General features: G+C 35.5%; 1 protein-coding gene across 3 annotated transcripts in view; it reads right to left on the reverse strand.

Moving 5' to 3' along the window:
• PLSCR5 (phospholipid scramblase family member 5) overlaps window positions 1-26,019 on the reverse strand; it is a 33,932-nt gene extending 7,913 nt beyond the window's left edge. Inside the window, exons 1-7 of one of the 3 annotated variants that reach the window (XM_013982116.2) lie at window positions 25,787-26,019; window positions 14,003-14,166; window positions 9,147-9,189; window positions 7,766-7,986; window positions 5,018-5,179; window positions 2,590-2,751; window positions 16-98 (exon numbers count right to left, since the gene is read on the reverse strand). In XM_013982116.2, the coding sequence (XP_013837570.1) occupies window positions 60-98; window positions 2,590-2,751; window positions 5,018-5,179; window positions 7,766-7,986; window positions 9,147-9,189; window positions 14,003-14,166; window positions 25,787-25,841 (846 nt within the window). In that variant the 5' untranslated portion in view covers window positions 25,842-26,019 and the 3' untranslated portion in view covers window positions 16-59. Of the gene's footprint in view, window positions 1-15; window positions 99-2,054; window positions 2,752-5,017; window positions 5,180-7,765; window positions 7,987-9,146; window positions 9,190-14,002; window positions 14,167-25,786 lie in introns of those variants that run through there. The other 2 variants (XM_021069591.1, XM_021069592.1) reach the window with 2 other exon arrangements.

The raw sequence follows: 27,947 nt of genomic DNA on the forward strand, positions 1-27,947 counted from the left end.
TTGCCTTTTACTTACTGAAATATGTCATGCATATTTTATTGTTTTTGTCATCTTGCTTGTTATAATCCAGCCAGTGAATGTTCAAAGAACATAAAATCCTACAAATAAATGGAATATATGTGAATTTACAAAAAGGCAACAATTAAGATCAAGAGTCTCACATGTAAGCTTTGATTACATAAAGCAATTATGTTTCCTAGTGGTGCTCCAGGAACATATGATTTATCAGGAGAAAAAAAATCAAAAAGTTTTAAGCTTCATGACACATGTGTAATTTTTGGAGTACAGGTAACTTGCAAACCTTATCCGAATCAGCATAGTGTCATCAGTCAAAATTTGGGGTGATCAAGACTTTTTAGAAATAGATTGTAGGGCAGTCTGGTTCAGCATGGGAAGTTGTAATAGACTCTGACCTTTGAACAAGAATTAGACATATCATCATGGACTATGTGGTCAATAACCAGGCAGTCATCTGAGGAAGTACTGAAAACTATACCAGAGGCAACTGTAGGGGAGGGGTCAGAGCTGTCGGCTGGGCAGTGGCAGCCTCAAATAAAAAGTCACCAAAAGTTAGGTTATACTTGTGAATTTTGGTGTTTGGGTCATGGAATATCCTCACACCAGCTTTCTAAACATCTCTCACCACAAGGCAATACAATAGAGACAGCATTTAAAATTTAAAAATGTAATTCTTGGCAACAAAATATTTTTAAGACACAAATATTTTATAATATTATGGTAAAGAGGAAAAGAAAAGAAATGGATGGGATCCATCTGATAGTATGTTTCTCCCTCAGATACTGGAGTTAAAAAAGTTACATTTTCAGACAATTATGTTGTTATCTAGATCAGTGCCTTTTCAATTTATAGTCATAGAAAATTGTTGACAGTGCATTTTTGGCTATCAGCCTGTTACATAAAATACATCAGTAGGGCAGATTAAAGATAACCTGGGTTTTAATGTAAACATTAAGTAAGGGGTTTAACCAGAAAGGCCAAATTAAGGTTACGGGAAAAGAGCGTGTTTGTGTGTGTGTGTGTGTGTGTGTGTGTGTGCGCGCATGTGCGCGCATGTGCGCGTACCCACACGGACACTAGCATATTTGGTGTCGAAATGCAGAATGGTCAAAAAAATAGAAAAGCTAAGCAGGAAGTGGTAAATTAAAAGCCTTGCCAAGTAGCTAAGGAGAATGGGAAATGGAACGTATTAAATGATTGGTAAGACTGACTGGATGTGGTTAGATTTGTATATGAAAATGGGAATTGAGTGTAAGTGACAGTTTGCTAAGTATGAAAACCTAGCACTCTGCATATTAATTCTACCCTCTTCCAATCATAGGGAACCAGTAAGTTAAAATAATTTCTCTAAAGCTCCTGAGTAAAACAAATCCTAAAATGTATTTTTATTTAAACTCCAAGTATCCATCCATGATGTCATTAGGGAATTATTTTTAGTTAATATAATTCCCAAGCGTCTTTAAAAGAGACTAGGTAAATAGGGCCACTTCCCCCTCCTCCCCCACACACAGGAGCAAACATTAATACAACTAACTGTAAGATTTAGAATCCTACAACCTGGGAGAATAACAAAATGAGAGGAAGAATGTAGGTTTGTTTTAAAATTCCATGAGTTTTTCGTGAGAGTACTGATAGTAGTAAACAGTGAGGGGGATATTAGAAGCAAAGTCAGGAGCATGGAAAAGGAGGCCAAGGTTTGGCAACAGGTGTTACTTGACTTCTATTCTCCTGTCACCAATATAGAGGAAAACGGTTTTCATTAAATTATAACTTGGGGAGTTCCCGTTGTGGCGCAGTGGTTAGCGAATCCTACTAGGAACCATGAGGTTGCGGGTTCGGTCCCTGCCCTTGCTCAGTGGGTTAACGATCCGGCGTTGCCGTGAGCTGTGGTGTAGGCGTAGGCCGGTTGCTACAGCTCCGATTCAGCCCCTAACCTGGGAACCTCCATATGCCGCGGGAGCGGCCCAAGAAATAGCAACAACAACAGCAACAACAGCAACAACAACAAAAAGACAAAAGACAAAAAAAAAAAAATTATAACTTGGGAAGGGCAAAGGCATACTATCTTTGTAATAAAGGAAACATATACATATTAACTCCTCCCTGACTACTCATTTGTCTATACATTGGAAGGGCAAGACAACCGTGCTTTTCATATTCTGAATATCCCCTAATTCATTGGTAAGCAGTTAAACTGTCCTAAACTTTACTGAGATTAAATAATGTGAAATTGATGTTTACATAATTTTCACTGAGAGTGAAAATTAGCCCAAAGTCTAAATTACAGTTGAAAGAGAAGGGTAAACCCAGGTTTAGAGAAATGATGAGTAATAAGTGGGCGGAGCATCAGTCCCTGAGGAAGAGGGGGTGTGAGGGCCATAGGAGAGGGGCTGCCCAGAGGAAAAGCAGGCTCTGTATTCTGACTTCTGGAGAATGTTGGCCCTAAGCCATCCTTCTGTGCATAAACCTTACCCTCTGGGGTAAACACTGTGAAATGGGATTGGCTCTATACTAAATGACAAGTGAAAAAGAGAGAAATAAACCACCTATACTCTCTAAGACCATACTTACAAAGAGAAAACAAGCACCAATCATCACTGCTTTGACTGTCACATCTAGATCTGCAGGAACATGAATTCCAAAGTTGTCAGCATTGGTGAAGACATCATTTACAAATCCTGACCAGTACTTTGAAATCTTTCCAATTGTAAGCTTTTCATCAATAGTCTTTACCTTTGAAAAGAAAATATGAGGTTTTAAATTTGAAGATGAGACATGGTTTTACATTTTTTCATATGTTTACTTCATGAGAGAGAGGATTTTTTTAATATACATTTTATTGGAATAAAGTTGACTTAGAAAGTTATGTTAGTTTCAGGTGTATAGCAAAGTGAATCAGTTATTCATACACATGTATCTGTTCCTTTTCAGATTCTTTTCCCATATAGATTATTACACAGTATTGAGTAGATTATCCTGTGCTATATAGTAGATCCTTGTTTACTTACATATTTTATATAGTAGTGTATGTGTTAATTCCAACCCCCTAATTTATATCTCCTTCCCGTGTTTCCCCTTTGGTAACAAATTTAGTTTCAAAATCTTTGGGTTTGTTTCTGTATTGTAAGTTCTTTTGAATCATTTTTTGTTAGATTCCACATATTAATGATCTCATATGATATTTGTCTTTCTCTGACTTCGCTTAGCATGATAATATCTTATTCAATATCTTTAAATGACAATGCTATCCATTCCTTTTTTATAAGCATAGGTTTGTAGCTTTAACTTTCTAGTTCACTCTTCAGTAATTTTGCTTTTCTGAGTTTTTTTAATCTGTCAAAATTCCTTTTTTTTTTTGCTTTCTGTATGAAGAGTGAAAATTTAATAGCAATAAATAATTAAGGCCTGGCTACCACAAGATGGCAGCAGGTACATAGTCTCAATTATATGGCCTAACCATGACTGGAATTTCTTTACCTGAGATTCAGATTTTGAACATGAATTCTTCATTTAAAAAACAAAAAAAGAAAAGAAAAGAAAAAATACTTTTGTGGGAGATTTTAAAAAGAATTTGATGAACAAATTATTTCCAGGTATAATTTGGAAACTTTAAATTTTTATTGCTAAGATTTTATAATTACTAACACATTTAAATATTACTAGTCCCTGCTTAATCTCAGATATGTACTAAGTCATTCCTTTATAACAAAGTCTAAGTCCTATTTTTTCTTTAAAAATCCTCTGGGTTAATATACTGCATAGGAAATTCAGACTGATTTGACATCAAAAGTTTATAGTTCTCAGCTAGAAGGAGCTACATGTAAACTTTATTTACTATTCATTTGCTTGCCTGTTTCTTATTAAAAGGCTGAAAGTGATTAAACATTAACTTTCTATATGAGAGTAGAAGATAAAAAAATTAGAGAAAGTTACTTCAGCCATCTCTACTATCATGAATACCAAAACTCTTAAGTTCTCCCCAATCATAGGGCATATTTTTAATCCTTTACTCTTAGGAAAGCCAGGCCAAGTGATTTTGGAGTGGGGTGAAGTTAGGACAGCTCATTTTGCAAATATACATTGTATTCTAGATGACTAGTGTTCTCCGAAGTCCTGCAAATTGAATGTTCTAGTTGGGATATACATGAATGAATGGAGTGAATAAGTGAAAAAGATACATACTTTATATTAGACTATCACCCCTAAGATGTATTTCTAGGAAAAGCCGTTAAGAGTGTATTTTTACACATTGAATTTGTAAGTATTTACTGCTTTTTAACATTCAACTTACACAAATATGTTAATATGAGAATAGATTGGGAGTTCCTGTCATGGCTCAGTGGTTAACAAACCCGACTAGCAGCATCCATGAGGATGTGGGTTTGATCCCTGGCCTCGCTCAGTGGGTTAAGGTGTTGCTGTGAGCTGTGGTGTAGGTCACAGATACAGCTCTGATCCTGTTACTGTGGCTGTAGGGTAGGCCGTTGGCTGCAGCTCTGATTCAACCCCTAGCCTGGGAACCTCCATGTGCCAAGGGTGCAGTCCTAAAAAGACCAAAAAAAAAAAAAAAAGAAAAGAATAGATTATTTGGCTGAATGAAGTTAGCAAGTCTTATGGAGAAAGGCTTTTAAATTAATGATATCTTAATGGAATGTGCTCTTGAGATCAAAACTTGTATATATTACCACCAGAGATATAGGAAGAAGATATAATTAAGGTGATTCTAAATTATATACATTTGCCTTATAGCATAGGTGCTGTAATTCTACATAAATCAATTTTTTGTAGTATGTTTTAAAAAAATTCTTGAGTTTAGTACCTCTGGAATTATGAGTTATTATTGGCATGTACAATATGGACTTTTTATATTTCGCAAATACATTATTTTCTAAATTTATTTCAGAGATATTTCATGATTTGAACATTTAGAAAAACATTGAATTATGTTGCAAAAAATCAGGACCTAAGTGAAAATTTCCTTCATTTTTTTCAGTCGTACCTCAAAATCCACATCGCCAAAACAGCCACATGTTGCACAAGGACCAACAATTTTCAAAATATCTTCTTTGTTTGCATTTTGGATTGTGAATTTAGGCAGAAAGGGGTCCCACTTCTGTGCAACATAACCAACTATAGTACCAGGAGGGGCTTGGATTTCTAACTGTAAGAAGAGATAATAATAAAATAAGATTTTCTAAGGTTATTGTATTTAAATTTTACTTCTAATATCAGCTTACTTCTAAGCAGTGTACAAAATATTCTGAATATCTGCCTCTACATTATATTGTTTTTTATAATATACAGAAAAAAGAAATTCAGTATATAGATATGTGTTCTGCATTATGCAATAAATGTCCATGTCTTTAATCTTATTTCCCTAAGGAGAGCCTCTCCCAGAGGCTGTCTTCTGACCCTGAGACACTGGCTTCTTTGCTATTTTTGTTCCAAGTACAATAGTTGGTCAAACATTGGAGATACTTCATATTTACTACCTCTCTGTTGTTGCCACAACACACATCTATTTTTGAGCCTCACCAATTATTAAATATTCATGAATTTTTTTCTCTTCAGATTGTCAACTTCTAGCTTCTCTGTGTTCAATTAAAAACAAATGCTTCTTGCAGAGTTACAGTTATCACATACCAATTTGATTTGATTCGTTTAGTCCAAAGCATTAAAGACCGGTATTTGCATTTTCAACCCTGACTTTAGTATTTTACCCCATTACCTTTCATTCATTACTGTTCATCATACTGCATTTCAACATATATGTAGTCAAATCAAATACATTGTACAATAAGCCAGAACTGGGTGAAAATAATGAATTTGTTTGATTTTAAATCAAACCAGCTCTCCATCATCTGATCTCGATTTGTCTTGTTTTTTTGAGTTCATAGTTCTCTGTGTATGTCTGTGGTGTTCTTGGATAGACAGAGGTTGTTTCAACAAGATGGCTTAGGTGTTCCTGTTGTGGTGCAGTGGAAATGAATCTGACCAGTATCCGTGAGGATGTGGATTTGACCCCTGGCCTTGTTCAGTGAGTTGGGGATCCAGTGTAGCCATAAGATGTGGTGTAGTTGGCAGCTGAGGCTCAGATCCTGCTTTCCTGTGGCTGTGGGGTAGGCCAGCAGCTGTAGCTCTGATTCGAGCCCTTGCTTGGGAACTTCCATATGCCACAGGTGCAGCCCTAAAAGGCAAAAAAAAAAAAAAAAAAGCTTAGCAAGTATTGTATAGATTTGTTCTAGGATCACTTTTAAAGTAAGTGACTTAATTTTAACCAAATTAGAAATTTAATTGACATTAGGTACATCTTATGTCTATTTTATATGACACTGGGCTACTTTGAAATAAAGCATCAATTATCAGAAATTTTCAAATGGGCATATACTCTGGATTATAGTAACCTTAGCATCTTGGGACATATTAGATATTGAATATTGGGAGTTCCCTGGTAGCCTAGCAGTTAAGGATCCACCTTTGTCATGCTGTGGCACAGATTTGATCTCTAGCCTGGGAATTTCCACATGCTGAGGGTTCAGCACCCCCACAAAAAGAAGCTCTTGAACATCCTCAGTAGAAGGGTAAAAATTGAGTTCCATAAATGAGTATCTTAGCAATCCTATCACACAGGCAGGTGGTTGCCTATAAATAGTTGGTGAATTATCTACAATAAGTATTGTTAGAAACTTTCCTAATTCATTTCCTTCTATATAATATTTATTTTCCATTGTGCTCAGTAGACTATACACAGATTGTTGATAGGGAAATGTGGCCTTGGATCAAGCCCTGTTTATGATATTTTCTAGGCATGTGTCCATGGATAAGGCAGCTCCACCCTCTAAGCCCTGGTTTCCTCAATTGCAAATGTAGAGTAAATTTATTAAGGTGTCATGATATCAAAGACATCAAAGTAAGTATATGCTCCTTATCAACTTAACTGCATCATGTTAATGGAAATTATTATTATAGGTCTATTAATAGTGATGGAAAATCTATTATATTTAAAATAGGGTAATCAAATGAGTCCCTCTAGAACAATAACGTAGTCTTTGCTAAACCTTAAAGTTTGTCCTTAATGTGTGAATGGAATATGAGATTCTGTACTAAACATGACACCTAACAGAGAGAATGCCTTAGAAGAGTTTAGTATCACTTAGCACTCCCTGAACTTTGCACCAATAAAAGAAGTCAAAGAGTAGATTTGCTTAATGGTGGAACTCATAGATATTATAATTATATGGCTAACACAGAGATTCAGGAGGCTATGTCTCATTTACATTCTGCATAAATTGTCTTCACCAATTAGCATCACAGAAGCTACTATAGTTTTTGGTTCAAAAGGAAAAAAAAGTGAATCACCAAATCCTCCAGGTGGTGTTCTGATCCTAATGAAGCAAACTTGTAATTCAACCAGTTTAAAGGTCAGTTGCCTTTCAGATCTCCAGGTGAATGCCATTTATTAAAGAAATAATTGCTGGAGTTCCCGCTGTGATGCAGTGGATGAATGATCCAGCTTTGTCTCTGGGGAGGTTTGGGTCCTATCCCTTGCCTGACTCAGTGGGTTAAGGAATTGGCTGCAGCTGTGGTGGAGGTTGCTGCTGGGACTAGGATTCATTCCCTGGCCTAGGAACTTCCATATGGCAGAGTGTGGCTGAAAAAGAAAAAAAAAAAAAAGAAAAGAAAAGAAATAATAGCTAACCTTTCCAAATGTGGTAAAAATAAAAGCACACCCAGAGCAATGACTAACCTCTTGTAAGTAGCAAGGACACCAGCAGCTGTTACATCTCAAGGGCCTGTTGACTGTCATCACTTCTTGACCAGAGTTATCAGTGATCTTCAGAGTGCAAGATCGAAGTGTGGAACAGAAAGTACGATTGAAGCAGATGCTTTCCTCCACTGCGAAGTAAATTCTTTGTCCCAAGCTGTTTTTAATCTCATATTTGTTGGAAGTCTCAGTGCCAAGTATCACTAGTGGAACAAAAAAAAAAAAAAAATCAAAATAATTCCAGTGCTTAATATCAAAACTTTACATGAGTAAAAAGCATAGTGTTGTTGAAAAAAACAGAGTGACTGATTAGTTAGTAAGTATATGGTATCTTTAGACAGATCTACTTTCATGCTCTAAATTTTGAGGATTTAGCCATAGAAATCCAAGTACATTCTGAGAACACAGCTGTGCAATTAATAAATCTTGATTCTAGATATATGAACTACTGGGAACATGAAATACCACTTTTCAACTAAAGCAATGCTGTAAAAGAAGAATCAATACTCAAATAATTATTTTATCATTGTTATTAAATTCAGGGACAACTCACAGTGATAGTAATGATTTTTTAGAAAATCTCTATATGGCACTATATCTACAGTTGTATGCTATCTATTTTTTATAATTTTGATATATCTTAGGAATAATATAGAACATTACAGACAAAAAAATACTCCAGTAATTGGAATTCAGTTAGTTGTCATGATAGTTTTGTGTATTGTTAAATGATTTGCCAATTTGATGAATCACTGACGATATGATAAAACAGAATTTTGTTTTAATGGGTTTTGTTATTTAATCTCAACCTTGATTTCCATATCTGAAATTATTAAAAACATTTAAATTATTAGAGCTATGGAAATGATCAAATGTCTTACTAGCTTAAGATTAAAAATAACATTAAGGGAGTTCTCGTAGTCACGCAGCGGAAACGAATCTGACTAGGAACCATGAGGTTGCAGGTTTGATCCCTGGCTTCTCTCAGTGGGTTATGGATCCTGTGTTGCTGAGGCTGTGGTGTAGGCCAGCAGCTGTGGTTCCAATTTGACCCCTAGCCTGGGAACCTCCATATGCTGCGGATGCAGCCCTAAAAAGACAAAAATAAATAAATAAAAAACATTAGGTGCCTAATGACAGTATCATAAAAGACTTGGAGAGTTTCATGCTTCTAGATGTATCTACTAAGATTAATAATTTTACTTTCAATATTTCTTTAAAAAATAGACTAGTTCTTTTTTTAATCCAATTCTATCCTAAACATTTAACTTTACTCTTTATAAAATATTTAGTTATAAAGAAACTTATGAAACTTAAAACATTTTTTAAGAGTTCTAATAATTACAGAATATAATATACTTACTTCCAAGAAGCTCCACCTGCTGGTGTATAATTATCAGGTCTAACTGTTAAAGGATGACATAAAGCAAATAAAAAGTATTACATCACAGGTCTTTAAAAGCACTTGCAGCTATTGTTATTAACCTAGACTACATGAAATGAGATGATATTCATGTTCTCCATGAGGGAAATGGTTAAAAATACCTCACATCTTATAATGAAAAAGTAACATGGTTTTATTCAAGTAAAAATAAAAAATTACAAGAATCCTGAAATTTTCAAGGCAGAATTGCCCAGAATATGAATAGGAACTGTGGTGAGCTCTGTGTTTTTTCTGTGGTATTCAGATAAGAGTAGTTCTTGGAAACAATATCTTTGAGAATATTTTTAAACAATCTCTGAATAAAAGTGCCTATAATATAGTTTTAAAACACACACACTCTCTGTACAGTAGAAAAAAATTGTATTGGGGAAATAACAATTAAAAAAATATACTATTTATGCATGTAATAACTAAATAAAAAACTTTATACCCAGAAAAAAAAAAAGAAATGAAACAAAATGAAAGCAAAACAAGTTATCTGAATGCCTGGCAGTCCTCTCAGCCCTAATTCTACTTTCACTCTGTCTTGTAGTAACTCATGCCTTAGAGTGAGGAAATGTCTTTGTTAAAGGTGAAAAAAAAAAAAAGAGTATTAAAATTTTTCTCTTTCATACCTTTCTTTGAATTGGGAGGAAAAACCCAGAAGTCCTGCTGATGCCAACAAAATACCAATTTTAGCAGAATAAGAGTTAAGCCAGTACATGCATGACATACTAAAACTTGCCTATTTAATTAGAAATGAGTTAATTTACAGAGATAAAGTATCCACAGATGGTTGAGAAATGTCTATATTAAACAGTATACAATAGAAATTATTTTTAAAGGGAATATTTAAAATATGTTCTTAAGAGTGAATTTTATTTGTGTATATTTTAATTTTGACATTCAGTACTTGAAGATTCACCAAGGTAAAATCATAAACACTGATTACTGCCTTTTTTAATATTTCATTTTCTAATTCACCTTAAAATTTTCTTCACTGTTTTTCTCTCTTCCTATTAATAAACTCACTGGTAACTGTTAAAGGGAAGTAGTCATTATTAGTATTTGTAATTTATTGGGCATCACAGACCTAGAAAATTTGCAGTTACCTTATTTTGTTCATTCTCCTGTATATCCTGAGGTGGAGGTAAAAACTCATATTATTTCCTCTGTTTAAGCTGTCATTGACAAAGGTGTACATGTAGACTTCTTTGTAAGAGTCACAAAAAAATTTTTCCAAAAATAATTTATGACAAGATATTCTAAAACATATTTTAATAACTCTGAAAAAAAATTTTAGAAACAATTAGAATTGGCCTTTGTCATGTAGTGTTATTAGTTCTGTTCTCTTTTGAGGAAAATGGAAGGTTGAAGAAAGAGAAGAGATATGCTTCAAAAAGGACATCCATGAATATTTAGTAGTGGATCTGTGTAAAAGACATGGAGAAGAACTATGGGCGCAGAAGTAAGCTTGGAGATTAGGATCTTAGTGTCATGGATCAAAGTGTCAGTCCTGAAATTTAGAAACTATTAATTGAAAAGGGAAGCTGTACCTCTCAAATATCTAATCATAGTAGTTTATTTAGTAACTACCATGAAATAGTCACTGTGCTAGGTATTTTGACATAGTATCTGATTTAATCCTCACACACACTCAGAGAGCTAGATATCATCACTGTTTACAAATGAGGAAATAATCCCAGAGGGATAGTTTTCTCAAAAACACAGTTTGTGGTGGTTGGCTTGGATTTGAACCCAGGCGGCAATGCCACTGATTTTGACATGCTTTCTATTCTACTGTACTAGCATCACTAAACGAATCTTAGGAACTGGGAAAAACAGTACTTCAGTGACACTATGGGATTCCTGAGTACCTTTCCTCCCTATTTATCTTGGACTCACTCATCCTCTGTAATAATATTTGATCCAGCCTGTGGGCAAACCTCCTGGATTTGAGTCTCTTGGCTTTGGTTGTTCTTACAGTTTTCTCAGAGTAGCCCTAAGCCATTTATAAGCCATGGTCTAAAAGAATCCTTTATAGAGTGCCCGTCGTGGCTCAGTGGTTAGCGAATCCGACTAGGAACCATGAGTTTGCAGGTTCGATCCCTGGCCTTGCTCCTTGGATTAAGGATCTGGCGTTGCCGTGAGCTGTGGTGTGGGCTGCAGACACGACTCGGATCTCGAGTTGCTGTGGCTCTGGTGTAGGCCAGCGGCTACAGCTCTGATTTGACCCCTAGCCTGGGAACCTCCATATGCCACAGGAGCAGCCCTAGAAAAGGCAAAAAGACAAAAAAAATTTTTAAAAATTAAAAAATAAAAGAGTCCTTTACATCCTTTACTATTAATTGATGTACTATGAGTTGTTGGAAACTTTAAACAGATTATATCATGTATTTGGGTGTCAGGGCAAGTAAAGCACTCCTGAAGTATGAAGGCTTTAGAATGGAAACCTAGGAATTCCCTTGTGGCACAGTGGGTTAAGGATCCAGCATTGTCACTGCAGTGGCTGGGGTTGCTGCTGTGGCACAGGTTTAGTCCCTGGCCCAGGAACCTCTACGTGCTGTGACAGTCAAAAAAAAAAAAAAAAAAAGAAGAAGAAGAAGAAGAAGAAAAATAAAAGAAAACCTAATGACAGTCTTGGATATGTAGCTAAGAATCAATTCTCATGTATAATTTATCAGGTTTACAGGTATCAATGAATCTGTTTAATACATGCCCTTCAAAATTAATGGGATCTTTACATGTTTTTGTAGACTTTAACTCACTGTTACCTATAGTGACTAAATTGTAATAGTTACCCTATTATGAATATATTGCACCAACCTGGCAAGAGAATGTGTTGGTTTTATTTTTAGGTTTAACCTACATGAACAACATATATGTACACATGTACACATGCATATGTATACATATGTGCAGGTGTGTGTTCATACACCACACACACACACACACACACCCCACCTGGGAATTTTTCAAATCGTTAAAGGAAACATGATTTTCAACAGTCATTGGATAGTCTTGATTAAAGGAAAATAGATGATTTAAAAAATTTTTACATTGAATTTTTTAATTTAGAAAGGTTTTTATTGAATATTTTCCTGTTTATAAGAGTATATATTATTTTCAAATGTTCATAATTGTATTTAATCATGTGGTTCTCACAAACTAGTAGTATTAAGTTTTTAAAATGCTCCTTCATCCTGTTAGTATATATGCACTACTTTAGAGCAAATAGTGATCTTTTAGTATAAAGATTGTGAATGTTTTTTCCCTTTGAAGTAAAATATCTACTAATTTGCGGCATAGTTTTGTTTTTTGAAAAAGATTACTAGAAGTATACTTTTGGAAAATTGACTTCATTTTAGGCCTGAAGCCAGTGGGTTCATATCTCTACCTATCAAATGTGGAAAAAAAAATGTATTCACGTCAAGCATCTGGCTCCGGGTGTGTCATCATTCATGGGTGGAAGAAGAATATGTGATGACCATATGTGATCATCAAACCTCAGCCCTCTGGCACTGGTATATCACTTTTATACTTGGCAAAACCTTGTCTGACAACATTCCCAAACAGCTTGCAGCAGTTAATCAACTCTAGTCAGCTATTACAGCTGATCCTTTCTGCAGATGGAAGATGGTAGGTTAGCTTTTCCAGCTCTTTTACATATCTCCCCACGTTCTCCAGTCTCTAAAGTATATTTGTCTGCCAGTGGGTTTCTGGAGAAGGCACCTGCAATTATAAACATTTTCCCAGGAACATATGTTGTGTGCAGCTTAAACTCTATCAGGCATAACAGAAATCTCTTGCACCTTAAGGGAATTAACACAGAGATTTGATTTTGATAAAGGAGATAGGCTTATAGTTTGAAAGAGTGCCAAACAAGCTGAAAATTGCAGCAGATGTGCTGACATCTCAATATTAGTGTATTTCTAGTCTTTTGTAGGATAAATACAAAAGCAACAATAATATATGTAAACATCAATTGCTTTTTATGTGCTGTAGCACTCAGATATTTCTTGACTGATTTATTTTAAGGCTTAAATTTTTGCTTACCCTCTGGTGACTAAAACAGTGACTATATCTAATAATAATATGATATTTCAAGCACATCGGCCCAGAGGTGCAGTAGTATCAGAAGATAGTAACGCTAACTTGATAGCTTGATTTCTCTTTTATTTCCATCCACCATGGAGATTCAGTTGAAGATGGTGAACTCTCTCGTTGCAGAAGTCTCTCCTGAGTACTCCGATCTTTAACAACCTTTCTTCCCTATACCTGTGCAAGTTAAAATGGCATACTTATCCAGCTGGTTCTAGTATCCAGCCTTGCACTATTATGTCAACATTTTTTGTCTCTGCCAGTGAGATTGCAAAATGTTTCTGTGAGAAAGACTAGATTTGATGCTATTTATATGCCTTTCTTATAACAGGTACTCGATAAATATTCTTTAATTAAATAGCTGTAGGTGACTAGACATATTAGACAATTGCTGGCACCATCATCAATGAGCAGAAGAAGGATAAATGTGCTAAATAACTCAATCAAAAACATTTAGCCTCCTCAATTCTGTCAGATAAATAAGGAACATAGAAGTTGTCATTAAAGAACACATAAGTTTCTTCCCAAATAATAGAAATAAATGAAAGACAAATTTTATAACTTGATGATTTATAATGCTTTTCTCACTTCATTAAGTTGTCTATTAACATTCTTTGACCTTGCTTAAAAGACAGGAAACCAAGTTTGTATTCAGTTTAAGAGGAAAAACTATGTAGAAATAGAAATAAAAGCACCTGGCTTAAATATTCTAGACCAGGAAGGAGATTCCCTGGTGGAGGGAGACCCCGCTGCCACACTTGGTTCCCTGGACCGGAACCTGAGGTATGAAAGCTCTGGTCGGGGTCTGGCGCTCCCGGAAGACAACCAGGCAGACCTCTGCTTCTTGGTTTCTGTGCATCTGCAAGAGAATGAAAATCCAAGCCTATATTTAATTCAGGCAGTTTTATGTAGTTTGTCTTATATTTGGGACGTCTTAAATCAGAGGGTAGAGTATCTCCTACCATTGCCTCTCACTTTAGTGCTCTTTCCTTCATTGTCTCTACTCATTTGTTACCACCCCATGACATGAGGCCAGAAGGAAAGGAATGGGGAAGACTGCCAGAGGTAGTTGTGAGAAAGAGTTGGATAATTTGAGCAAAAGAAATAATTTTAGAAAATATATATATATATTTTTTTTCCGCTGTACATCATGGGGACCAAGTTACACATACACATATACATACTTTTTCCTCCCATTGTTGTGTTGAGATGTAAGTATCTAGACATAGTTCTCAATGCTACACAGCAGGATCTCATTGTAAATCCATTCCAAGAGCAATAGTTTGCATTTGTTAACCCCAAGCTCCCTATCCCTCCCACTACCTCTCCCCACCAGGGAAGCCACAAGTCTATGATTTTCTTTTCTGTGGAAAAGTTCATTTGTGCTGTATATTAGATTCCAGTTATAAGTGATATCATATGGTATTTGTCTTGAAAGCAAGTAAAACTTCTATTCAAAGAGTCAAAAAACTATAAACTACAAAAGGAGAATTAATGGTAAAAGCAACAAGATATTCTCTACTTATAAAAGGATATGTCTACTTTAGACCTAGGTTGGCTTTTTTTTTTTTGTCTTTTTGGCATTTCTTGGGCCGCTCTCGCGGCATATGGAGGTTCCCAGGCTAGGGGTCTAATTGGAGCTGTAGCCACCAGCCTACGCCAGAGCCACAACAATGCAGGATCCGAGCCATGTCTGCAACCTGCACCACAGCTCACGACAATGCCGGATCTTTAACCCACGGGGCAAGGCCAGGGATAGAACCTGCAACCTCATGGTTCCTAGTTGGATTTGTTAACCACTGCGCCATGATGGGAACTCCCTAGATCTAGTTTTAAATCATAACTTTCAAGCTTATTCTCCCTTTCCAAATATTATAAAGGTGTCTGATAATGTTCAAGGATATTTTGTCTCTTTTTATCAATCATGATGCTATAGCATGATATATTTATTTTTAAATTTTTATTGAAATGTAGGTGATTTACAATGCTGTGTTAGTTTCAGGTGTACAGGCTCAAAGTGATTCAGTTTATGTATATATGTAATATTATATATATGTATATTACATATATACATACCTACACCTGTTAGATTCAGGTGTACAGGCTCAAAGTGATTAAGTTTATGTGTGTGTGTGTGTGTGTGTGTATAATATACATATATACATACATACACCTGTTTCATGTGTACAGCAAAGTGACTCTTTATATATATATATGTATATATATTAGTGTATATTCCTCTCTCTCTCTCTATATATATATATATATATATATAAGATTCTTTTCCATTATAGTTTATTACAAGATATTGAGTATAGTTCCCTGTGCTATATAGTAGGTACTTGTTAGTTATCTATTTTACATATAGTAATGTATATATGTTAATCCCATACTCCTAATTTATCCCTTCCCCCTCCTTTCCTCTTTGGGAATCACAAGTTTGTTTTCTATATATGTGAGTCTATTTTTATTTTGTAAATTAGTTCATTTGTATCAGTTTTTTTAGATTCCATGTATGAATGATGTCATATTTGTCTTTATCTGACTTAACTTCACTTACTATGATAATCTCTAGGTCCATCCATGTTGCCGCAAACGGCATTATTTTATTCTTTTTTATGGCCGAGTAATAGTCCATTATATGTATGTATCACATCTTTATCTACTCATCTGTTGATGGACACTTAGGGTGCTTCCATATCTTGGCTACTGTAAATATTGCTGCTATAAACATAGGGGGACATGTATCTTTTTGAAATAGAGTTTTCTCTGGTATATGCCCAGGAGTGGCTAGATTTAATTCAGTGGTTCGTTAGCCTGTGCCAGAACCACCTAGAGGGCTAGTTAAAACACACATTGCTGGGTTCTACTCCAGACTTTCTCATTCAGTAGCTGGGGTGAGGGTGAAGCTTGAGAATTTGCATTTCTAGTAAGTTCCCAGATAAACTAATGGTGCTGGTCCAATAATACATAAAGAACCAATGGTTTAATTTCATATACTATGAGAATACCTAACTAATTTATAAGCTTCTTAAGGGCAGTATAGTATCTAATTTAGCTTTGATTTCTTGGTGTTTGGTAGAAAAGCATCCAAAAAATTTTTGACGGTATGAATCCCTTTGCAGCTCACACAGCATTACCAAGGATAAAATAAGTTAGAGTTGTAAAATGTTTGGCATTGATTTTTTTAGATAATCACCTGTTTTCTCAAATATTGCCAGGTAAAATTGTTACTATTTCAGATATCTCTTAGAATGAAATTTGGCAATTTGCTAGTTTCTCTGCATTTGTCCAGAAGCTGTGTAATATTATGCATAAGACCTGAGAAGTGGTGCATGCAAAATTCTTCCTGTTTGTTAAAAATATGTTTTCTAGCCTTTTTACTTTTATATTTCCTTTTTCTTCTCATCTAATTGCCACTTGGCTGTCTCCCTAATTAGATACTATCATTTTTTTCCAGACTACCAGTGTTTTCACTTTTCATCTTTATCAAGCCAAATTATTAGAGTTCTCACATTCATTTGCCTTACACTTTGCTGTTTTAGATTGAGGGTGGGTATGGAGCAAGATTCATGACAGATGTTTTCAAATATCAGAGGGGCCATTATGAAGTCAAGTAATTCAGACTATTTCAAGGACATATGAGTGGGAAGGATGAAGAATCTGATTCTGGATTAGGATTAAGTTTACAACAACTGCACAGAGGTTTGGCTAAGTACTCATTGTACATATACTAAAATTAGAGTGACAGCTACATAATTCACAATAGATTAAAATGACCTCCCTTCAGCACTGACACCAAGTCCATGTAATTTGTGTGTATGTCATGGGGGGGTAGGCAGAGTGTGTGGGCAAGTATTCATCTGAATCTTTTAAACCTCTAAAAAATAAATTTGGGTAGTTCCCATTGTGGCACAGAGGAAATGAATCCAATTAGCATCCATGAGGATGCAGGTTCAATCCCTGTCCTTGCTTAGTGTGCTAAGGATATGGCATTGCTGCAAGCTGTGGTATAGGTCGAAGTTGGGGCTTGGATCTGGCATTTCTGTGGCTATGGTTTAGGCCAGAGGCTACAGCTCAGATTCAACCCCTAGCCTAGGAACCTCCGTATGCCATGGGTGCAGCCCTAAAAAAAGCAAAAATAAATAAATAAGATAAATAAATAAATATAAATTTGAAGAAAGGACTGGCTTTCCTTTGGAGTTTGTAAATTCCTGTTCATTCACTGCTTCCCAAGCATAGGCTGGAATAGCTCCTGAGAGGGATTATAAACTCATGAAGCAACATAGGTGCCCAAGGTTCAGTCCTTTGAAACCTGACATTAACTGTTTCTAGTAATAATTGGCTCATTAAGGTTATGTATACATTGATATTAGTGAGGGGCATTAATTGCCAGATGATTCATTTATTTATTTAACCATAAGGTTATGGCAGTCGACCAAGATGGATCTTTAAGATCATACTTGTCTGTGACTTTAGAATTTGGACATGCTTTAGGGCTAGGACCAAATGGAGATAAATTTGTCATTTGGCCCCACTAAAATAGAGCTCCATACTGATGCTATCATAGCAGTTTGCTTCCCCAAAGGCCCCCCCCCCCATCCTGAACCTCTCTCAGATCTGGGGCAGACACAAAAGATACAGGTTTTAGAACTCCTCTTGCTCTTGAGAAGGGGGCTTAAATGAGAATCCAAGTGGAAAACTGAGAAGACAACTGTGTGACACCATATCAGATTTGGGAAAGGAGCTGATGACTACCTAGCAATAACAACTGGAAAATAATAAAAGGCAACAAACATGCTTTCTTTGGCATTAGTGCCCAAAACACTGCTGTCATTGACTTGCAGAGAAACAGAGGCAAAATTGTCATCTAGGGAAAATTTGATCATAATGATAAGACTCAGAATATTGGTACATCTGACCAGAAAGGGAACTTTATGAGGTGCCAGAAATGTTCTATATCTTGATCTTGGTGGTGGTTACATAAGTGCATCCTGATTTTAAAAAGCATGGAGCTTAAATTTGGTGCCTTTTATGCACTTAACTATACACATGTTATCCTTTAAAAAAAATGTGTAGGGGTTAATTTCTAATACTAACATAGAAGAGTACTAGATCTTCTCTTTGTCAGTTTTGTGTTAAAAAGATTAGCAAATTACTCCCATTTTATCCCATAAGCCATTTTGCTGTGACATAATGCGGTGGTTATTGAGTGTTTGGCAGTCAGCTCTAGGTTCTTGACCTGGGCAGTTAGGTCCTTAGCTCTCACAGCAAGTCTGGGGCTGTTGCTCCACTGGAACCCAAAACAAGTCATGTGTAGAGTCTTTAGTGGGGAATTGAGGCTCTGTTAGAGACTGCGGCAATCACCATTCCAACATCACTTGCTCTTTCAGCAAATGGGATTTCAGCTCACATTGAAGCAGTGCAGCCTTTGAAGATCTAAACTGTAGCTCCTATTCAGTTTAAATCACCCAGGGAACTCCTGTTTTCCTGTTTTCTCAAACATAAAGTTTGAGAACAACCTGTTCTTAAATTGTGTTTATACTAAACCAGGGGACTCCAGACCAAGCCAAGATTTCTTCAGTTCCAATAGCATCCAATATCCTGACTGACTTAGTAGTGCTCATGGTACTGCCTATGAAATGTGCAAAATGTTCAATTAGGCTTTAATTCCCTGGGAAAATGGTAATTACCAAAACAGTTTCATGGGCCAGAGAACATCATGATGTTGTAAATAATGTCTTTAAATATATTTGAATAAAAATCCATGAAAATGTTTTAGGTAAATAATGATGAAAATCTGACTTGCCCCCTCAAACTGGATTTCTAATTCAAAGGAAACTTTATTTTTTTCTCTTAAGTGGTATAGGGTCTCTCAAACATATTTTACCCACTTCATCTGTTAAACATTTTGTGTGAGTTGCAGAAGGAGTGTTAGTTTTCTACTTGAAGTTTTACCTCTAAGTTTAGTCTTGAATCCTTATCATTACTGATCATCACTAGGTTTTTGGTAGATTAATCATATTTTGATCATATTATTGCTTTCTAGTCACAAGCTTCTTCAAAGCCTCAGACTACCAGATGAAGAAGGAACTCCTTTGAATTTCTATCTGGCTTTGAATTTCTATCTACTCTTTTAAAAATGTATAACTAGCTTATAAATATTTCACATACTCTGCAACTCTTTACCTTACAGGCTACAGTTGTTGCTGTTACTCTTATTTTAGAAAGCAATGAAGTGTTTGGGACTAAGTCTTAGGGTCAGTGTCAAATGAAAGAAAAGATTTGCCAAGATTTTGTCTTCAAATATAAAATGAAGCACACATATATTAGAATTCATGATTTAATGTTTCATGTAATTGTATTTTACAATTAGAGCTTTCCCAGTGATACTTAGGGACTGATGTACAATAAATGTTGATGGAATATGAGAAGATTACTTCCTCTATGACACCTGAACTAGCATCCAAAGTGTATTTTGGTAAAGGAAGCAAAGAAGCACACACATTTCTTTGGATCGTTAATTCGGATATTTTAAATTGGTGGACTCTATTATCCTATTTGTAATTAGGTTAAAAGGTTGCTACCAATTATACTAATCATAATTCTTCATGATAAAACTTTTTATTATAGCCTAGAGTTTAATGGTTTCTTCTGAAAATGGAATGAAAACACATTATCATTTCATTTTTATATAATTTCTTAAGTGTTTTTAGTGAGATTGCAACCCATTACCTTAAAACAAGCACATCCCTTGTCTTTTGAGAAGTTCTTTAAAGTAAGACACTAATGATATTAATAGAATTTTAAGGATTGAGGAAAACTTACCAGCCCCTCCCTCCCAAAGTCTTTAATTAATCTTCTTGCTTGAATGGGTTAGTTTCTGTTTGCTTTTTATGTCATTTACCATCAAAGAAACTTTGAACTATTTTTGCTTCATAGTTCAGAAATGTTTACTTCTAGCCCAGACCATTAAATTTACTAGGATTTTCCAGTAATGCATGTTGAATTCTCAGTAATAAATGGCTGTATCACATGTTTTGCACAACAAATAGGAAATGTAAAAATACTGAACTATATTCAGTATTTTAACACTTTTTAACGTGTGAAAAAGTCTTTTCTAAACACCCTTTAAAGTGGGTATATCAACTTGTCTTGTGTTTGACATTAAATATTCCCATTCTCAGTTTTTTTCTATGCAGCTTTTCTTATTGTCACTAGGTTTTAGTTATGATAACCAAAACATTGTTATTTATAATAACTATAACATCTTAACTTTTACATTCTATCAGATAGAGTGTTTTTTTTTTTTTAATTTAATGCAACATGCTCCCTGGAGTTAAAATTTTTCAGAAGTACTAAGTGGCAGTTTAAGTTTCAGTCTCACTGATTATAACACCCTTACAACTGTATTTTTTAGTTATAAGGAAAAATTTATTAGCTGCCTATATTTACTCTTACCTTTAGAGGCCATGAATGTGTCTGAGTCACTTCTTCAAAGGCAGCCAGGTTAAAAGAAAAGACTTTTCTTGTTGCATTAAGGAGAGAAAACACAGCATGCATAAAACTTCAGAAGGTGTCTGTCTACTTGTCAGCTTACAAATACCAGAGGAAGGGAGCACCTTGCTCAGTTTCCAGAGGGCTGTTTTTTATCATTTTGAACAACAGGGGGAGACGGAGCTATCATCAAAAGTAAACTACTTGGAAACCATATTAGTGTTTAGTGGCTGAAGGGCAAATTACAAAATAATAAAAACCAGAAAAGAAAATATACAGCACTAAGTGGAAATAAGTGGAAATATACTCATTTGTATGGGTCTTATTTCCACTTAGTGTTTTCAAAATTATTTCTTGGAATATATATTTTTGCATTCACTACTACATCAGAAATACTCTATTTTTCTGATTTCTGGAAGTCTCTTGTGCTAGAGTCTGTGATAAAACATTCTATCACATGTAAATTTCTTTCTTTCTTTTTTTTTATTTTCCCAACATGTGAATTTCTAAGAGTTCTAAACAATTTTTTCCTATAGTTTGAAAATGTTTGAACATCAATATTCTTATTTTCTCTCAGGATTTTTCCCTACGCTCTCTCTCTCCCTATAACAAACAAACAAGAAGAGGATGTTTTCTCTACTATTTACATGCAAAAATAAATCTTGATTTTCATTTTTAGTTGAATTTGATTAATCAGAGGAATTTGAAAATACAAACATTTATTAACCTCACAAAGTTAAATGAAACATACAGGTAATATTTAATGCTTTGCATACAGGGGTGGGGCTGGGTCGGAAAGCAGTGTAACCTTTCCCCCCACCCCCAAGCCCCCATGTTTCTAAACGCAGCTGACCAACTGACCAGGGAGATTTTGCACACCAGTCAGTCGCCCTGGATGGTGTGTTGCCAAGGTTGAATTTGTAGGAAATACTGCATATCAGCAATGCTGTCTAATTCTAAAAATACTTCTGAGTCCTGAAAAGGCATGAATTCTGATGAAAAATTATAACATCAGCTCACAGGTTGTTGAGCAAGAAAAGTTTGGGTTCTTCTGTGTCAAGAGACATTTCTTTTTATTGTTTTAAAGGATTCATGGTTGAAAAGAATTGCTATTGAGTTATTTTGCAGAAAAGGTGTATACATATGATTAGTATTTTAAGTTTAAATTATATGTTTCCTAAATTTATTAATGTTTGCCATGGACATTTGGAAAAAAAAATGTTGATCCAAAGAAACTTAGTTGCTATTAGCACTATCAAATATGGAATTTTAAATTATAGTCATAATGAAGCAGTTAATTTTCACTTTCAACAGAGCACAAATTTTGAAACAAAATATAAAAATATATGTGAATTACACATGTATTTTGGCCCGTGCAACATTTGAACATGAGCATTTGACTCATCAAATTTTTCAATATTTAATCTGCAGTAAAGTCATCTAACTTGATCAAGTATAAGCACTGCCCATTTCTTCCTTCACACTTTCTTCCTCTCTTCTGCCAAAGACAGATCCAACATCATTTTTTCTTTTTAAAGATCCAGTAGATACCAACCTGAGATTTCTCCTTCCCTTCATTCCTTCCTGTTTTCCCACCTTTCTAAAGGAGAGGCTTGCAAACCCTCCTTAAGAGACCTCTCAGACTTTTCAAGTGTTCTCCCACAACCTGGAGATATTGCTTCACAAGCTGGCCTCACCTCCAATCTTGTTTTTTTTCTTCCTGCTATTCACCCTCACAGTGCTCTCATTTCACTTCCCCCAATGCGTGTCCCCTCTATGGGAGAATCAGGACCACCGTCAATACTCAGAATGTCACAGCATCCTCTTACTTTGGTGCTGTGAAGCCCTTGCCTTTTTCAAGAAGCATCAGTTTCATTTTGCCATTGGGCTGCAGTATTTTAGTCTGCTCCCTTGATTCCATGAAATATAGACAACACAAGGCAGGCATGACCAACAGAAACCCAACCACAGAGGTATTTCAGTACAAAAAAAGAGACACGAAAGTGACTAGCAGAAAATCTAGGGTCACTGGGTACCCAGGAACCCCCCTACTAGCATTTCTTGTGAGCCTCAGCTCTGCTTCTCTGATGCCTGGGCTTGCACATCTCCTCAGGATGTCCTGCCTTCCCTTTGTCCTCCCACCTCCAAGCCCCCAAAAGTGGGACTCTGTATCTTCATCTTCAGTTTCAGCCAAAAGGAAATGGAAAAAATTACATCACAATCTTGGCACACCCACCCCTTCCCAAGGCCTTCTCACAGGACTTATCACAGCCATTTCAGAAGGTCCACCCATTCAATATTACATCATTGATCAGAAATTTTTCATTATTTAATTACTTAGCTGTTAGATATTTGACTTAAATTTTCACAACTGAAGAGGCTCACCAGAATAATTTCTCTCAGTACAAAAGGAGATACTACCAATTTATTTAAACCTATATAGTGACAGAAAAGAAATATTACTTGCTGTAAAAGAAAACAAAATCAGCAATATGCTCCAGATGACATCCTTTGGAGAAAGAACATGGAATGGATTAAGATGTAAGCCTGCAGGTCTGGGGCAGGACCAAGGACCAAGGTCTGTGATGAACTGGTTTTGAGACTAGTGCATTAGCTTACTGGTTATTCTGCCTCTGGTTTAACTATAAAATCATGTGTTCCTAGAAACTATATACATATATACACACATACATGTTTTTCTTAATTTATGTAAACATTATTTTCAGCATAATTCTAAAACATTTTATTCACTTAAAATAATGTTTTTCAAAAGTATGATAATGGATAAAATTACATTGTTTTCAGCCACTACATGTTATTACATTTTATGAGTATAATGAATACACTTTTTGCCCATTGACATTTTAATGGACATTTAATTGTTTCCATTATATAACATAGTGGTTCTTATGCATGTATGTAGGAGTCCTTCTGAAGGCATATATCCAGAAATAAAAATGCTGGCTTATGGAATATGAAGACCTTCCTCCTTAACTAGCTGTCACTGAAAAGATCTTCAGTGGTCCCGTGCCAATTATATTTGCAACAGTAAGGGAGAAGAGTTCCCATTTCCACATATCCTTGTCAACATAGGCTTGGTCACCATAGTGGAGATTACCTAGGGGACGCCTAAGTATTAACTTGTGAGAAGGCACCATCTAGAAGTCTTAATTGTATTATAATCTGAGAAATATAAACACAATTGTGTGTATTTATGTCTTCAGCTCTTCCTATCATGCTATATCATACAAGAATAATAACAAGTTTTATGAATAGCTGGTCATAAAAGTAACTGCCATAGGCGGGGAATGGTGTGGGAATGGACTATAATTTAGTGGTATAATAACTCATTCAGTGAGGCTCATGTTACAATCGCTAAAATGTGAATCCACTTTTAACAACCTCACAGCCCTTAAAACATGCATTTATATGCATAAATCTTATCTCTGGATTTATAATTTCCCATGACAAAATTTCATTGTGAAACAATGTAGGGTATGTATAAATAAGTAAATTAACACATAAATTTAATAAAATAAATAAAGCAAATATAGGAAGAAACAGCATTAATATAGATGTTTTTCCAGCATTATTTGACTTACAACTACACTGTTAAATATGAGATATCCAGTCCTTTAATATAAACTTGGATGTTTCTTTCCCGGGAACATGCCACTCCTTTTTCAGCAGCTGTTTATCCAGACTTTCCAAACTTTCTATCAAAGGGTGTTTCTTTACTATCTTCTTCAAACCTGCCCTTTTGATACAGTGCTTCATTCTTTCAGTAGACATTTTATTAACTTTATATTATGTGCATATCATTATGGAGCCTACTGAGATGTAATGACATGGCCTCTTTTCTGGGGGGACTGCCTGGTCTAATGGAATATCACAACACAGGAATACAATATTCCTTTTATTTTTTAAAAGTAAGAGTCAGTTACCATCTCTAAAGATACAATGATGTAAAACACAAAGATACAAGGATGTTTTTCATCCCTCTCTGAAAAACAAAGTTAATCGGAATCAGTGATACATCATTCAAATGAATAATTCTTCCACAAGTACATGTTTAATTTTCCTCTGTTACTTTAAAACAGAATAATAACTATTAAGCTATCCTTTCTGAAAAAATGGAAGAATAGTATACTGGGTCATGCTTCTTAGTTGCTTATAAGAGATAGATTTACCTTCTCTCTTTCTGCCTACTTAAAAAGATATTGATTTAAAGGACTAGAAAAAAAAATGGAAAAGAATCCTAGACACAGAGAAGAATCTGTGTGAAACTAAGAGAGCTGGTTCTGGAGCAAAGGTATCTAGAAGGGTCCCCACTCACCAAGATGACAGGAAAAAAGACTCCTAATTTAGAGTCCTGTGCACAGACTCCCTGGGACAAAGGGCATCTCATATTCAGGAGATGTAACACCGAAGGCAGAGGCAAAAATTTAGTTGGTGTATAGAAGTTATTTTTTAATTTTCAGCCTTATTCATTTTCCTCAGGTAAGATGAAATTAAGTTGTATGGAATTCTTCGAAGTGATCTGTCTTTATTGTACTTTGTCTTCTGACATTTGCCTGATCTGTTATGCAAAAGGCAAACTTTTAACAGTTCATAATGGTGTGTTTCCTTTAAAGAGTATAAAAGTAGTGGGACTATTCTGAGAGATTTTGGCTCATTCCAGGCTATATTATTAGAAAAACAGATGCAGATTACAAGCAGGAAACTGTACTCTGCAGGCATGTGACATATCAAAAATTATTTATTTAGATGTCCTTCAGGGTGTATGTTTATGTGTGTCTCAGAGACAGGAGCGAGGAGGGAGAAAGTGAGAGAGAAGAAATTGGAGCTACTAAGTAGACTGACAAGGAGAATTAAGAAAACATTAAAAATCTTCAGAAACCCCAAAGCTCTGCACCAAGAACTGCTTTACCATTTTGAAAATCTCTTTTCTATATTTCTACCATTATTTTAAATAAACTTACCTTGTGCCTTGGTCCTTGCGCCTTGCTTGCTGTGGCCACTTTGTCCTCTCAACATCTGCTTGCATCTTCAGACATCAACATACTGCAACAAGCCCTGAAGTAGCTGCAGCAGACAGCCCAGCAGCACTCTGCATACAATTGCCTTCATTGACAGCAGCCACATCACATACAGCCAGTGCAGCCGCAACTCAGTGCCAGTGAGAGTGCACCAGTTGTTTTCTGCAGCACATCATCTTCCCAATCCCAACCTCAACAATAAGCTTCCCCAAGCTTGGATACCCCCCACCCACCCCCAGGAGCAAAATTCCCAAGAAATTGAGATAATTATTATAACGACTATATGTAAAACATAGACAGCATACATTAGAGTTAGTTTATGTTTAAGAGTGCATGTTTAGTGTTTTCTTCTGGTGCTATTTATAGGCTGGATCATCCCCCAAACGTTACTGTATTTAAATGCATGCTTTGCAAAACAGACTCAGGGACTTGAAAACAAACTTATGGTTACCAAAGGGGAAAGGTGGGGGGGAAGGGCTGATTGAGGGTTTGAGATTGGCATACACACACTATTGTACGTGGAATGAATGGTCAATGAGGACCTGCTGTATAACACAGGAAAATCTGTTCAATATTCTGTGATAACCTGCATGAAAGTGGTTATGTGTATATGTATACCTGAATCACTTTGCTGTACAGCAGAAATTAACGACATTTTAAATCAACTATATTGCAGTAAAATCAAGTTAAAAAACAATAAATGCATGTTTTGTGAAGCGGTGGCTAAAAGATTGAGATGTGTCCTATAAGCTACAGAGAATGTTGCTTCATGGAATGCATGAAGTGGAAAAGGAAAGCCTGTTATTGTTGCATCTCTTTTTTTTCTGTTTTGTCTAATGCAGGTCCTGACCCATTGTAGGCATTTGTGAAACGTTAACTATAAGAATGAGGGAATAATGTTAGCAAAAGCATTGCTTCTGGTTTGAGATTTTTTTCCCTTTCATTATTTTGTTTACAAGCCAATGCATGAACTGTGAAGAATGGATGAGAATTATGATCTTGCTCCTAACTTCAAATTATAGTCAGTTGTGATTTGAATAAGATGTACACAGGTATGCGTTGTGTTTTTGACATACTAGAAATAATTCTGTGTTTGCTTAAAGCAAAGTATATTTGTGTTTTGTATTGTTGCATTTTTTTCCTTTGGAATTCCCCTTAGTCATGTTTTTCTCTAGTTACTAAACAGATTCTAGTGCAATTTTGTCAGAAGAAATATATTTTGAGGCACATACATAATTTAAAAATTTCTAGGCACCACATTAAAATATTGAACACGTGAAATTAATTTATTTAACCAATTATTTCAAACGTATTATAATTTTAGCATGTGGCATTTGTCAGTTTTCAAGAATTCAGTAACCGCATGTGAATAATGGCTACTCTACTGGACATAGAAATTCCAGTATATTTATGCAGAAAAGGGCTTGGCTAGTGAGAGATTAAAAGTTGTGTGTTAGGAATTCCCGTCGTGGCACAGTGGTTAACGAATCCAACTAGGAACCATGAGGTTGCGGGTTCCATCCCTGGCCTTGCTCAGTGGGTAAAGGATCCGGGGTTGCCATGAGCTGTGGTGTAGGTTGCAGATGAGGCTTGGATCCTGCGTTGCTGTGGCTCTGGCATAGGCTAGCGGCTACAGCTACGATTAGACCCCTAGCCTAGGAACCTCCATATGCCGCAGAAACAGCCCTAGAAATGGCAAAAAGACAAAAATAAATAAATAAATAAATAAAAGTTGTGTGTTAATCTTACATGTTTGTTTAAATATACAGTGTGCTTCAAAATAATTTTGAATTTCAATTTTTAATTATTTTTTCAAATAAAAGTAATACATTGTTATGGCAAACAAATTAAAATTATACTGAAAATGATAAAAGAAAAGTAAAAGACTATCTTTTCCCTTCACATTAGTTCCTTTCCCCAAATGATTATTGTTAACTCTCATGTGTGTATTTTAGGTAAAAAATATGCTTTACTTATAGTATGGAAATATATAGTAAGAATTTCTACCCATATGATGTCTTATACAAACAGACCTGTGCTGTACTCTGCTTCAGTAGTAGCTTATTAAAATGGCAGAAATTAAAAGAACTGACAATACCAAGTG

Source organism: Sus scrofa, chromosome 13 (assembly GCF_000003025.6).
Source record: "Sus scrofa isolate TJ Tabasco breed Duroc chromosome 13, Sscrofa11.1, whole genome shotgun sequence".
Lineage (NCBI taxonomy): Eukaryota > Metazoa > Chordata > Mammalia > Artiodactyla > Suidae > Sus > Sus scrofa.